Here is a 13,176-nt window from a genome sequence, read left to right on the forward strand (position 1 = left end):
TATATCTCCAAAGTAAAGATATCTTCCCGCGTTCCAGAGTTCCCACTACGCCACCAAATTTTGTGTCAGCTGCAAACTTCACCATGACTCCTGCATTAATGTCTAAATCGTTACTGTATGTAACTAAGAAACAACAGCTGAGTGCCAAACATCGTGGGGCACCGTGATCAATACTCTTCTGGTTACAATAACTGTGGTCATCCATTGCCCTCTGATTCTGGCCACCGAGACAACTTTGGGTCCACTTTGCCCACTCCGGGTGGTTCCCAAGCAGCTTGTTTTCATGATGCATGATGAGTGGCTTACTTGACATTTTAGAGGCAGTTAAGAGTGAACGTGGGTCTGGGATTGTGCAGCCAGACTGGGTGAGGGAGACTGATTCCCACCCACTGATTTGTAATTATAATTTGGTTGGTTTGGCGCTACAGGTCCACCACCCATGTTCTGGCACCCTTCCTTTCAGAGCCCTTCGGGATAATCTGTTTTGCAGAACCAACAGAGGGTGGTGGAATACTGACCCACAGAGTCGCCCGTGGAAGTGGGCGATGGGAACGGATCTGCCGGCACTGGCCAGGCCAGAGTTCCCGAGTCCCAGCCGCAGGGGCCACGGATGTCCCCATGAGGTCCAGATCGGCCGCCTCACTAGGCCGAGGCGCCACATGTTCGGGGGGACTCCCATGGGGGGGATTTCAAGTGCGTTCTCGTGTGTTTGTTCGGATTAAATAGCTGATGGATGTGTACTATTTTATTTTAAAATATTTAATATACTTAATACATTTAAATTAGTGGTTGGTAGTTTAGCTACAGTGACATTATCAGAAGTAAATTGGACATCCCAAGAACGTCTGCTACAAAACATAGGCTTTATGACCCACAAAATCCATTCTTTGGCCTGGTAGTTGTGAATCCTAGAGTACTTTTTGTACTATTGAAGTAGGAAATCATATTGTGTAGGAAGGAACTGCAGGTGCTGGTTAACACCGAAGATAGACACAAAATGCTGGAGTTACTCAGTGGGACAGGCAGCATCTCCGGAGACCTGAACCATCACCCATTCCTTCTATCGAGAGATTCTGCCTGCCTTACTGAGTTACTCCAGGAGATCACATTGTGGCTCTGTACTGTAAACTGTCAATGACAATTAAAATTGAATTGAATCTGAATCTGAATCTGATTGTGGCTCCCATTGGAAGCCTAATTGTGGCTGTATTGGATCACAGCTGCAGCGGCCTGGAATTGAGGATGTGACGGTTCTGAAGAAGGAACTGGTGCAAGTCCAGACCCTGATGGATAAGATGAGCCTGGAAAAAGAGAAACGATCGGATAACCTGAAGGATGAAAATGAGCGACTGAAGGTGGAGTTTGGGGCAGCAGAGGTAAGATCACGGGCATTCCCCTAACATAGCCACGTCTCCTGATTTGGTGCAGTCCAATGGCGAATAATCACCAGTGCAAGGAAGCTGTTGGAAATACAGATGGTTCAATGGTGCTTTAAATGCCACACATGCAACAGCACAGTGAAATATTTTTTGCATATATTACACATGCAGGCGCCGCCATTTGTTAGTGCCATTTCCAGAGTCCGGTCTGCCGCACGCTCGATGTACTGGTGCAGTTCCCGCGAACCGACTTCCCTCTCCTCTTCTCGCCCGGCCATTTTTGTGTCTCGGGGGCGCCTCCAGCAGTTGACATCCAAGGCGCTGGAGGCGTTACCCTGGTTCACCCTCCTACCAGCTCTTGCTCCTCGCATCTGACGTCTCCAGCATCCCCGTCCTGGTCCCGCGGAGCGCCGAGCCTTTGTGTGGGTCCCGCAGTCTGATAAGCCTTTGTTGGCTGACCCACCGCACAGGCAATAATACTACAATACAATAGTTGTATTCCTGACAAACTGGATTACAAAATCAATTGTGTTCTGGGGGGGGAAAGGAGTTAGAGGGGAAAAGGAGTTATCTGGAGAAATTCAGACTTGCAATAACAAACTTACTTTTCTCAAGATTTCCAAACATAAAGGTGTGTTACCTTTGTTACTATTACCTAAGAATTCTAAAGGCTGCGCTGCATGGAACATTGTTAATAGAGCATCAATGCAGAGGTGTCAGTAGAAACATTTGCTGGTCAATTTCATTGGCAACCCGCGGTGAAACTAACATCTGTGTTCCTTGGATGCGGTGCAGTCTGTGGAAACTAATTTTTTGCGTAGATTTTTTTTCCCCCCAAGGCAACTGTTTTTCCCCTGTCTAGTCAATTTCCAAAGGTTCTCTGGTTCCCGATCAATTCAGCCTACTACCTTGCTCTCTCCCTGTGGATCAGCAATTTCATTAGAGCAACACTTCAGTGAGTGCACAACACATCATTACAGCTCGCAATGTAATGAAATGGGTTACCTCGAGACATAGATGGCTAATTGTCATGTGCGCCGGGACTAGAACGATGAAAATATTACTTGCTGTACCTTTACAGGCACGTTAAGGGGGATTGCATAACAAATAATTTGAGATCCGACGGGGGGGGGGGGGGGGGGGGGGCGTTGAGAGAGTAAGGGGGGACCCGCCAGGGGGGAGTCAAAAAACAAAGGGGGGGAGGGTCTGGTGGGGGGGGGGGGGGGGTGGGAGGCATGGAGGAAAAGGGGGATATTTGGTGGGTGGTGTCGAGAACATGGGGAGGATATGGTAGTGTGCCGTGGAGAACAAAGGGGGGATCTGGCGGGGGGCCGGCTAGAACTAAGGGAGTCCCGGTGTGGGGCCGCTTGCAGTCACATGTGGCGGCAGGCCTAGTTCACTGCTCCAAGAAGATGACTGTTTTAAGCACCAGAAACGTGTTGTCTTTGTGTACTGCCCAGTGAGGTCTCCTGTATGATTTTACCGGATTATATGCAGAATCAAATAATTTCACTATATCTAGGTACATGTGACAATAAAGTATAATTGAATTAATTAAATATACAATGAATTGTCAGTTACACTAGGTAACCAGACCATTCGAGTGTGTTGTGCAACCTTAGTAGTACAAGCACGTAAGCTGTGAGTCTCGTAGAGAAGCATAAAGGGCCTGTCCCACTTGGGCATTGTTTCCCAGTCACGCAGGTGGCGCGCGAGGATTTTGAGAATCCCAAAATCCGTGCTTCGCTGCCTACGCCACCACGCCTCACTACACGCCATGCGCAACATGCACACGGCACGACGATTGTGTCGTGACTCGTAAACGATGACGCGTAAATGACGCCCGAGTGGGACAGGCCCTTTATTTATTTTGCTCGTCCATCAGGTGTAATGAGTGGCACGTGTCTGTCTCTGTCTGTCTGCGTTTTCATTGTGGCTGGGCACTTTAATTCAACGTGTCAGGCAAGAATCCTTTGTAACTGGGCACCTTAGCCAATATTACCAGCTACTGATTTAAAGATTTCTCATACGCTGTTATGACACAGAAGGAGACCATATGGCTCAAAAACGATCGGTGCTAGCTCAGAACATTCCCATCATTTCCTCACATTAGAAACATAGAAAATAGGTGCAGGAGTAGGCCATTCGGCCCTTCGAGCCTGCACCGTCATTCAATATGATCATGGCTGATCATTCAACTCGGTATCCTGTACCTGCCTTCTCTCCATACCAAGTTGTTGGTTTGACCTCTCTTCTCTCTCATAGATCATAGAACAGCAGAGCACAGGAACAGGCCCTTCGGTCCACAGAGTCCATGCTGAACGTGATGTCAAAAACTAATCTCCTCTACTTGAGCTGTACAGTGTGGAAACAGGCCCTTCGTGTCAACTTGCCCACACCGACCAACATGTCCCATCTACACTAATCCCACCTGCTGCGTTTGGCCCATATCCCTCTAAACCTGTCCTATCCATCTACCCGTCTCATTGTTTCTTAAATGTTGCAATAGTCCATGCCTTAACGACCTCCTCTGGCAGCTCGTTCCGTACACCCACCACCCTTTGTGTGAAAAAGTTAACCCTCGGATTTCTATTGTCTTTTTCCCTTTACTTTAAACCCATGTCATCTGGTTCTCAATTCCCCTACGCTGGGAAGGGACACTGTGTGTGTGTACCTGGTCTATTCCTCTCATGATTTAATACACCTCTATAAGATCACCCATTACATTGATCCATCTCCCTGTATTCCCTGCATATCCATGTGTCTATTTCAAACCAATTTATAAGCTACTATCGTAGAAGCCACCTCCCCCACTCCTGGCAGTGCGTCCCAGGCTCCCACCAATCTTTGTGTCAAAATAAAAACTCACCCCGCACATCTCCTTTCAACTTTGCCCCTCTGACCGTAAATCCTGGACATTTTGACCCTGGGGGATAAAGTCTCTGACTCTCTATCCGATCAAAGCTTCCGGAGGAAACAACCCAAGTTTACCTCGTCTCTATTTGTAGCTAATACCCTACAATCCGGACAACATTCTGCTAAACCCTTTCTTCACCCTCTCCAAAGCCTCCACATACTTCCTGTAATGGGGGCAGCCAAAACTGCGCACAATCATATTGTCCATTTGCTCCCCCTGATTCTACTGTCTCTCTGTGTGCCCTAAGGGGACATTTCCATTAGTCATTGTACCAATAGATAACTCTTTGGGAACACAAGATGGAATTGGGGGCAGCCCCTCTAGTCACAGGAAGAACATGCAAACTATACAGGCAGCACCCAATTGAACCTAGTGTTTAAGAAGGAACTGCAGATGCTGGAGAATCGAAGGTACACAAAAATGCTGGAGAAACTCAGCGGGTGCAGCAGCATCTATGGAGCTGAAGAAGGGTCTGAAGAAGGGTTTCGGCCTGAAACGTCGCCTATTTCCTTCGCTCCGTAGATGCTGCTGCACCCGCTGAGTTTCTCCAGCATTTTTGTGTACCCCCAATTGAACCTATATTGCTGGAACTGTGCATTAGCAGCGTTAGCTACAATTGCCATTGCCCCCGCAGTGTGTTTGTTACCTGGCAGTCGGTGCCCTGGTGTTGCTGTCCCGACTCCTGCCTGACACGTTTCCTTCTTTCCAGTTTCTATTATTCACATAAATATGAGTAGACTATGGGCTTAATTATTGAAGCTTCATCCAAGTAATTTTGTGTTTGTAAAGTGATGCTTAATTTCTTTCCATCTTCCATGCTGCCATCTTTCACTTTGTTTTTCCCGTTGCTTCCCATCTGGAGAATCTTGCATTTGAGGTAAATCTTCACGCTACTCTTCTTGATCAAAGCCTTCTGTGATATTCAAAACCACTGCTGCATATTTGTGTAAAGTTCACTAGTTTCCAGAGGGTTGTTGCTTCTTCACAGTTAATCTGTTTACAGTTTCCATCACTTCATAAAAGCAATGGGGTATTCTATCATTCCCTGGTAACAATCATTGCCGTTGAGGCCACAGATTATTTAATATCAGCATGAGGCTAGTGGTAATGCTGTTGTGAGATGCCAGTTCCTCCGAGTTTCTGTTTTTAAGAGTCTGTGATGTTCTGTCACCTGACGCCAGTTAGCTTGATGCCCAGTGAAGTGATCAGTCATGGATATATTGTGACTGGGACATTTCTCAGTGCTCTGGTGAACTGGTGCCTGGTAAGATGCCCTGGTCTAAAGCCTGGGCTCCATAAACATAAAGTTAATTAATTATTTTTCATTTACATTTTCAAAGCACTGAGCTGCCGAGTGTCAAATCTTAGGTAGACAAAAGTGCTGGAGAAACACAACGGGTGCGGCAGCATCTATGGAGCGAAGGAAATAAGCAACGTTTCGGACCGAAACCCTTCAAATGTTGTCAAAAGAGTGTCAAATCTTGATGTACAGCGTGGAAACAGGCCCTTTGGCCCACTGGAGTCGACCATTGATCACCCACTCACACTGTTTCTGTGTTATCCCATTTTCTCATTCACCCCTTACACTCTGGGGATATTATACAGTGATCAATTAATCTAAAAACCTGCGCGTCTTTTGGGATGTGGGAGGAAACACCAGGGAAAAATCCCACACGGTCACAAAGAGAACGGGCAAACTCCACACAGACAGCACCCGAGGTCAAGATCGAACCTGGGTCTCTAGCACTGTGAGGCAGCAGCTGTACTAGCTGTGGCACTGTGCTGCCCTAAATGTCAAGATTTAATGACCATATTTAATGGCTAATAACTAGTCTGTAATTTGGATTGGGAGTGGGTTAGGTGCAGACCTAAGATACCACATACATGATCCTGTAATTGTAGAGCTTAGAGGCACAGCATGGAAAAGGCTCTTCAGTCCACTGAGTCCATTTCGACCATCGATCACCCGTTCACTAGTTCTATCTTATCCTAGATTCACATCCTACACACTAAGGGAAATAATCAGAAGCCAATTAATCTGCACATCTTTGGAGTGTGGGAGGAAACCAGAGACCCCGGGGAAAACCCACACAGGTCATGGGGAGAACATGCAAACTCAGACAGTTTGTACGGACAGCAGCCGTAGTCAGGATCGAACCTGGGCAGCAACTCTACCGCTGTGCCATTGTGCTGTCCTAAATGTCAAGATTTAATAGGTACACAAAAATGCTGGAGAAACTCCGCGGGTGCAGCAGCATCTATGGAGCGAAGGAAATATGTAACGTTTCGGACCGAAACTCTTCTTCAGACTCTTAAACACGTCAAGATGTTAAACTGGCAATAGTGCCTATGTGAAGTCTACACAAGCGGTATGTCGGTGAACATAAAATGTTGCACAAACATTAAACACCCACTGAGTTACTCCAGCTTTTTATGTCTATCTTAGGTGGAATCAAATATGATCACTAAGTATAAGAGGCATTTAAACAGGACTTGAATAGGCAAAGCATAGAAACATAGAAAATAGGTGCAGGAGTAGGCCATTCGGCCCTTCGAGCCTGCACCGCATAAAGGTATGCTCCTTATGAAGGGAGATGGGTTTAGCATAGATGGGCAAATTGGTCGGCATGGACTGGTGGGTCAAAGGTACTGTTCGATTCTGACTCTATTTCCTCTGACGTAAAGTGCCTTACAGCACTTACCTCCCACGTACAGGTTTGGAGATTAATTGGCTTGATATAATTTTATTTTTTAATTGTCCCTAGTGTGTGTAGGATGGTGTTGATGTGCAAGGATCGCTGGTTGGTGCGGACTCGGTGGGCGAAGGGCCTGTTTCCACGCTGCATCTTTAAACTAAACTAAGAGGTCCATCCTGACCTAACCTCTGCACGAGCAGAGCTCTCATTTTTAGTTTATGCTACATCCATTCTGGCCTTCCCAATGGAGGATATACTGAATACTGAAGAAAATCTGTTAAATTATCTTTGACAACTTCAGTTTAATTAGATCACTCCTTAATCCTCCGTACAAAGCCCACGGAGGTTGTCCTCATGATCAGCGAAGTCAGCTTGATTACAGCAAACAAGGTGTCTTTATGTCGAGCATTGCCGGAACTGCAGTAGGATTACTGGGCTGCTTCTGCTTCTGTGCTGCAGGGGAGAATATTTAAAACGGTGTTCAATGTGGATTGACTATTGACGCCCGGAGATGATAAAAATCTTTCATTTATGTAATGCACAAGGCCAGGCAGGTATAGCTAGTGGCAATATGATGACGATCCGATCTGTTTAATTAGTGTTGCCTGAGGAACGAGTACTAGTCGGGCACTGCAGGAGCAATCCTCTATTTCTTTCTTTCCTTGGGCGACAGCGTCAGAGAGCCGGGTTCAATCCTGACTCTGGGTGCTGTCTGTACGCCACTTGTACACTCTCCCCGTGACCTGCATGGGTTTTCTCCCGGATTTCCAGTTTCCTCCCGCACTCTAAAGACGTATAGGTTTGTAGGTTGATTAGCTTGGTATAATTGTGCAAATTGTCCCTAGTGTGAGCAGGATAGCAGGGATGAATGAATATGTTTATTGTCATTGCACAATACTGTGCAACAAAATTCCATTACATCTCCTCCAGTTAAAAAAAATACAACCACGACAACCATTGACACATATGTACATTTATTAGTAAAATAATAAATAAGTATTTAAAAAGAATTTGGCGGCATTTCTTGGAATTACATTTTGCTTCCCCAGTGTCCTCTGTTGGAATTAAGCTCTTTTATCGCACATGGGTAGAAACTATTTTTTAGTCTACCGGTGCGAGCCTTCAGAGACCTGAATCGCCTCCCAGAGGGTAGCAGAGTGAAAAGGTGGTTGGCAGGGTGGGAGTTGTCCTGCTTGATATTTGTGGCCCGGCGCAATATATCATCCAAGGTGATATATATCATCCAAGGATCAATGGTCTGCGTGGACTCGGTGAGCCGAAGGACCTGTTTCCATGCTGTATCTCTGAACTAAACTAAACATCCACTTGAGGAGACACGATCCAAGCAAAGGAAAGGAATTGTGATGCAGCAGAAAAGACCACAGGATGATTTTATAAATGTTTTTCTTAACTAAAGATGCTGATAAAATGGTTAGGGGAAAGCTAAATTCGTATCATTTGAAAGTTAGTGACAAAGGAGTCACTAGGAGAGTAGGGAGAGTTCGGAGGAAGCCCTAAATATAGAGAGGAATTGAGAGGTGGAGCGCTAGATGAAGCACTAATTGCAGATTGTGCATCAGTTGGATGAATACCTGAGGTTGTACAAAGGTAGTGGGGGTTATCCTTGGATTGATCCAGCAGTCAGTGCTGACACCATCATCTCAATGATCTTGTGAATGTTCTGAGCTCCATCCAACTTTAATGAAGCAAAGGATATTAGAAGATGGGTCTGCACCTGAAACATCACCTATTCTTTTTCTCCAGAGTTGCTGCCTGACCCGCTGAGTTACTCCAGTTTTCTGTGTCTATCTTAGGAATCTGATGTGCTGATGTCCCTTAATTTCTCATGAGTTTTAATTGTGGCAATTAATGCTTTTTAATGCTGGAGTTGTCCGAAAAAGTAAAAGGCAATTTAGAAATTGTGTTTAATTTCAAAGTAACAGTTGTGTTGTCTTGGTTTGTGAGGTTTATTTCTGATGTCAAATTGCCTGCGTTTGCGTTCCCTTTTAATGTGGAAGGTTGGGACATGATTTAATGTAGTAAATGGTGGCACAGCGGTAGACTTGCTGCCTCACAGCGCTTGACACCCGGGCTCGATCCCGACTACGGGTGCTGTCTGTACGTAGTGTGTACGTTCTCCCCGTGACCTGCGTGGGTTTTCTCCGAGATCTTCGGTTTCCTCCCACACTCAAGATTTACAGATTTCTAGGTTAATTGGCTTGGTATAGACGTGTCATTCTAGTGCCTAGTGTGTGTAGGATAGTGTTAGTGTTGAGGAACTGTTGTTGATGGTTTGTCATTGAGGGGAGCCGGCATGGCGGGAGATCGGCTGGAGATGGGTGGTGCAATTCTGCAAGCGGGCATGACTATGAAGCTGAGGCCAGACCACACTCAAGGGCGAAGGCAGGAAGCATTTCTTTGTGCACAGGGCGGTGAAAATCTGGAGCTCTGTACGATGTAGGGAGATGTTTAATAGTATCTGAGCTTGAACTGAGGAATCTGTTGGGTAAGAATTGCAAGAGCAGGGTATGTGGATGAAGTTATGGAGCAGACCACACCGTCACAATTGAACACCCCACTGCTTGGTTCGTTGAAAAATGTAACTTTTTTTGTTCACATTCTAATTTAATGTTTCATTTTGCCTTTTGCAAAACTCTGGGCTGTAACTCACGCCTGTTTTGGGGTTCAAGGCCTCCATGGTGGAGTTGAAGGCGGAGCATGCCAAAATTCTTCAGGAAAACGCCAGGCGTTGTGAGGAGATTCAGACGATCCAGAAGGAGTGTGACACAATGAAGAAGCAAAACCAGGTGTGTGAAACCCTGGCTGCAGAAGCAACTGGGGCTTGTTACTTGTAAACATAATATAACCTGATAAAGTGCTCTTCCCGAGACACAAGTTACTGCACAATCGTGGACATTACAAAGTGCATCACGTAAACCAGCGCCTCTACCTTCCCACCACCCTCCCACTCACCCACCACCATCATCAACTCCATCTACACCAGCAGAGCAGCCAACATCATCAAGAAACACTCACGTCCCCCGGTTGTTTTCTGTTCTCCGCTCTCATGTCAGCAAGAAAATACAAAAGCTTGAAAGTGCCTATCACCAGAATCAACAACAGCTTCTGTGTAGTTATCAGACTCTTGACTGAGCTCGCATGTAAGGATGAATCCCTCATCTTCCAATCTACCATGTTTTGGCACATGTGCTTTTTTTATCTGCACTTTCTCTGTAGTCATAACCCTATATTCTGAACTCCATTAATTTTCTCTTTTACACTACCTGTTGTACTCGTATGTTATAATTTCTCTGCATGGTATGTTTAGTTTTGTTTAAGAGATACAGCGACCAGCGCTCACCCCGTACAATAGCACTATCCTATACACGAGGGAGAATTTACGATTTTTACCGAAGCCAATTAGCCCTGTACGCCTTTGCAGTATGGGAGGAAACTGCGCCCGGGGAAAATACCCGCGGTCACAGGGACAACGTACAGACAGTACCCTTAGTCAGGATTGAACCCGGGTCTTTGGCGAATGAAAGCAGCAACCCTACCGCTGCGCCACTGTGCAAAACACACGTGAGAACGCGTATCTCAATACACGTGACAATAATCAATAATAAACCAATTATGGTGGGAGCATTCAGCCCCTCGCACTCACACGGCCATTCGATAAAACTGCGACCAATCTATTACCTTAGTGCCACCTTCCTGGAATGACCACATGTCCCCCGATTCCGTTATGATCCAAGTACCTATAAATACATCGCTCATCAAATAGGCTTTGTGTATCGGGCGGCACAGTGGCGTACTTCTCCTGTCACTCTCTCCAGTCGGCCTCTTCCCCCCCCCCCCCCCCCCCCCCTCCTCCTCGTCCCCCCCTCCCACCGGAGTCACCAACACACTTCACCTTGGAAGCAACGGCAGGTGAGAGGAGAAGGAACTCCACTGTAACTATGCCTGGAATGAAATGACACAACATGCTTGTGAAACTCAGCTGACTGAATCAGTCTGAGGAAGGGTCCTGATGTCACCTATCCATGTTCTCCAGAGATCCTGACCCACTGAATTACTCCAGCACTTTGTGCCCGTTTATGCATTAATCATCTTCTGCAGCCATCAGCAGTAATGGACACCACTCCCTCTGCTCTGGTCTATTTACAGTAAACCCTCGTTACAACGGACCATGGCAGAGGGAGTGGTGTCCATTATTGCCAATGACTGCAGATCTGTGGATACAAAACAATGAATTCTTTAAATTCAGATTTTCAAGCTTTTAAAAACAATATCTGTAGTGAAGAAGGGTCTTGACCTGAAACATCACCCATTCCTTCTATCCAGAGATACTACCTGTCCTGCTGAGTTACTCCAGCATTTTGTGTCTATCTTCTGTGCTACCAACCCTGTGGTGTCACTATTACACTGCCTTGCCCAGGTGGATTTTGTGTTAAACATTGTACCTTACTGAAACATGTATTGCGCCATTTTAGAAACTCTCTGAAAATCTATCCAAGAAAGGAGTTGGATTGCAGGAGCTGCAAGATCGTCTGAACGACGAGGTGCTGAGTAAGAAGGGTTTGCAGACCTCGCTGCAGGAGAAGGAGCTGGATCTCAAGCAGGTGCAGATGAAGCTATCGTCCGCCGAGGTCCTGATGCACAGAGCGCACTCGGAGCTGAGCCAGAGCAGCGATTCTGGCAACAAGCTGAAGGTAGAGCTGTCTGACATGGAGAACAAGTATCACCAACTCCGGGCTGAGTTCAAACAGACCCAGCAGCAGAGAGAGGAGAAGGAGCAGCAGGGTGGTCAACTGCAGAGCGAGATCAATCAGGTGAGCCCAGGAAATGCACAGACACAAGTGCCGGGTCTCTGGCCTCGTAACGCAGCAACTCTACCGCTGTGCCAAGGGGAATGTCGAGGCGTGTCAGGATCGCTGTACTTCAGATTGTTCATAACAGTTGTTCTTTCAATAGCTCCACGCAAAGCTTCTGGATACGGAGCGGCAGCTTGGGGAGGTACAGGGCCGGTTGAAAGAGCAGAGGCAACTGTCCGGCGAGAAGTTGAAGGACAAGGAACAGCAAGTGGCTGACCTGCAGCTCAAACTCTCTCGCACCGAGGAGCAGGTAAGACATAGATCTGGAATGGCTGTTGCAGTTTAGTTGTCATGGAGTCAGTGAGAGATGAGCGTGAAGTCCACCAAATCCACGCCAACCATTACCACACATCCTGCATTCATCCTATCTCTTCTCTGCACATTGCCATCAACTACCCCCCAGATTCCACCACTCAACCACACACTCGGGACAATTTGCAGCAACCACTGAACCTACCAACCTGCACATCTTTGGAGCAATTCCCAGGAAAATACCCCGACTGTCACAGCAAAATCGTGCACACTCCACACAGACAGCACCCAAGGTCAGGATTGAACCCAGGTCTCTGGCGCTGTGAAGCAGCAGCTCCACTTGCTGCTCCACTGTGCTGCCTGCGTTTTCCTTCATTTCATTTGGCCACCTGACTGTGATTAGTGTGTAGGGAGGAACTGCAGATTGCTGGTTTGCACCGAAAGTCGGCACAAAATGCTGGAGTAATTCAGCGGGTCCGGCAGCATCTCTGGAGAAAGGAGGTAGGTGACATTTCAGTCTGAAGAAGGGTTTTGTCCTCAACGTCACCTATTCCTTTTCGCCAGAAATGCTGCCTGACCCGCTGAGCAACTCCAGCTTTTTGTGTCTAACCATGAATGGGATTCGTCACAGGTCATTCACTTTGCCTGAGGTGATACAGAGTTGATGTTATCAGCACCGTGGCTCACAATGAACGGGGAAACCGTGGAGTCAGGTTTGTGGAGTGACATCTGGAAAAGGGTGTCATCCCTGACTCATGGACTGCATTACTCTGTTTGTCACAAACGGCACACCCATCTCTGCTCACGGTTCAGCACCATCTCAGATTTTAACGCCCAATTTTAGCGTTCAACCCTTTTTACAACTTTGACTGCAATCAGTATGTAAGCTCCTTGGGTTTTACCATTTATTGGAGGGCTGGGGTGAAGGGTGCATGACACAGCAAAAAGCTGGTGCGGACTTGGCGGGGGGTGACACTTGGCACAATACCATGGCGCCACTTGCAGTTGAAATGTGGAACTGCACCTCTACCGGCCATCTCGAGACTCATTTCCCCAGA

At 46.8% G+C, this 13,176-nt stretch overlaps 1 protein-coding gene across 1 annotated transcript in view; it reads left to right on the forward strand.

The window, feature by feature from the left end:
* Window positions 1–13,176, forward strand: part of eea1 (early endosome antigen 1) — a 98,201-nt gene that overhangs the window by 43,510 nt on the left and 41,515 nt on the right. The window contains exons 10-13 of the mRNA XM_055652804.1: window positions 1,221–1,376; window positions 9,683–9,799; window positions 11,486–11,824; window positions 11,967–12,116. Of these exons, the coding sequence (XP_055508779.1) occupies window positions 1,221–1,376; window positions 9,683–9,799; window positions 11,486–11,824; window positions 11,967–12,116 (762 nt within the window). The remainder of the gene's footprint in view (window positions 1–1,220; window positions 1,377–9,682; window positions 9,800–11,485; window positions 11,825–11,966; window positions 12,117–13,176) is intronic.

The sequence above is a fragment of the Leucoraja erinacea genome, chromosome 22, assembly GCF_028641065.1.
Source record: "Leucoraja erinacea ecotype New England chromosome 22, Leri_hhj_1, whole genome shotgun sequence".
In the NCBI taxonomy this organism is placed as follows: domain Eukaryota; kingdom Metazoa; phylum Chordata; class Chondrichthyes; order Rajiformes; family Rajidae; genus Leucoraja; species Leucoraja erinaceus.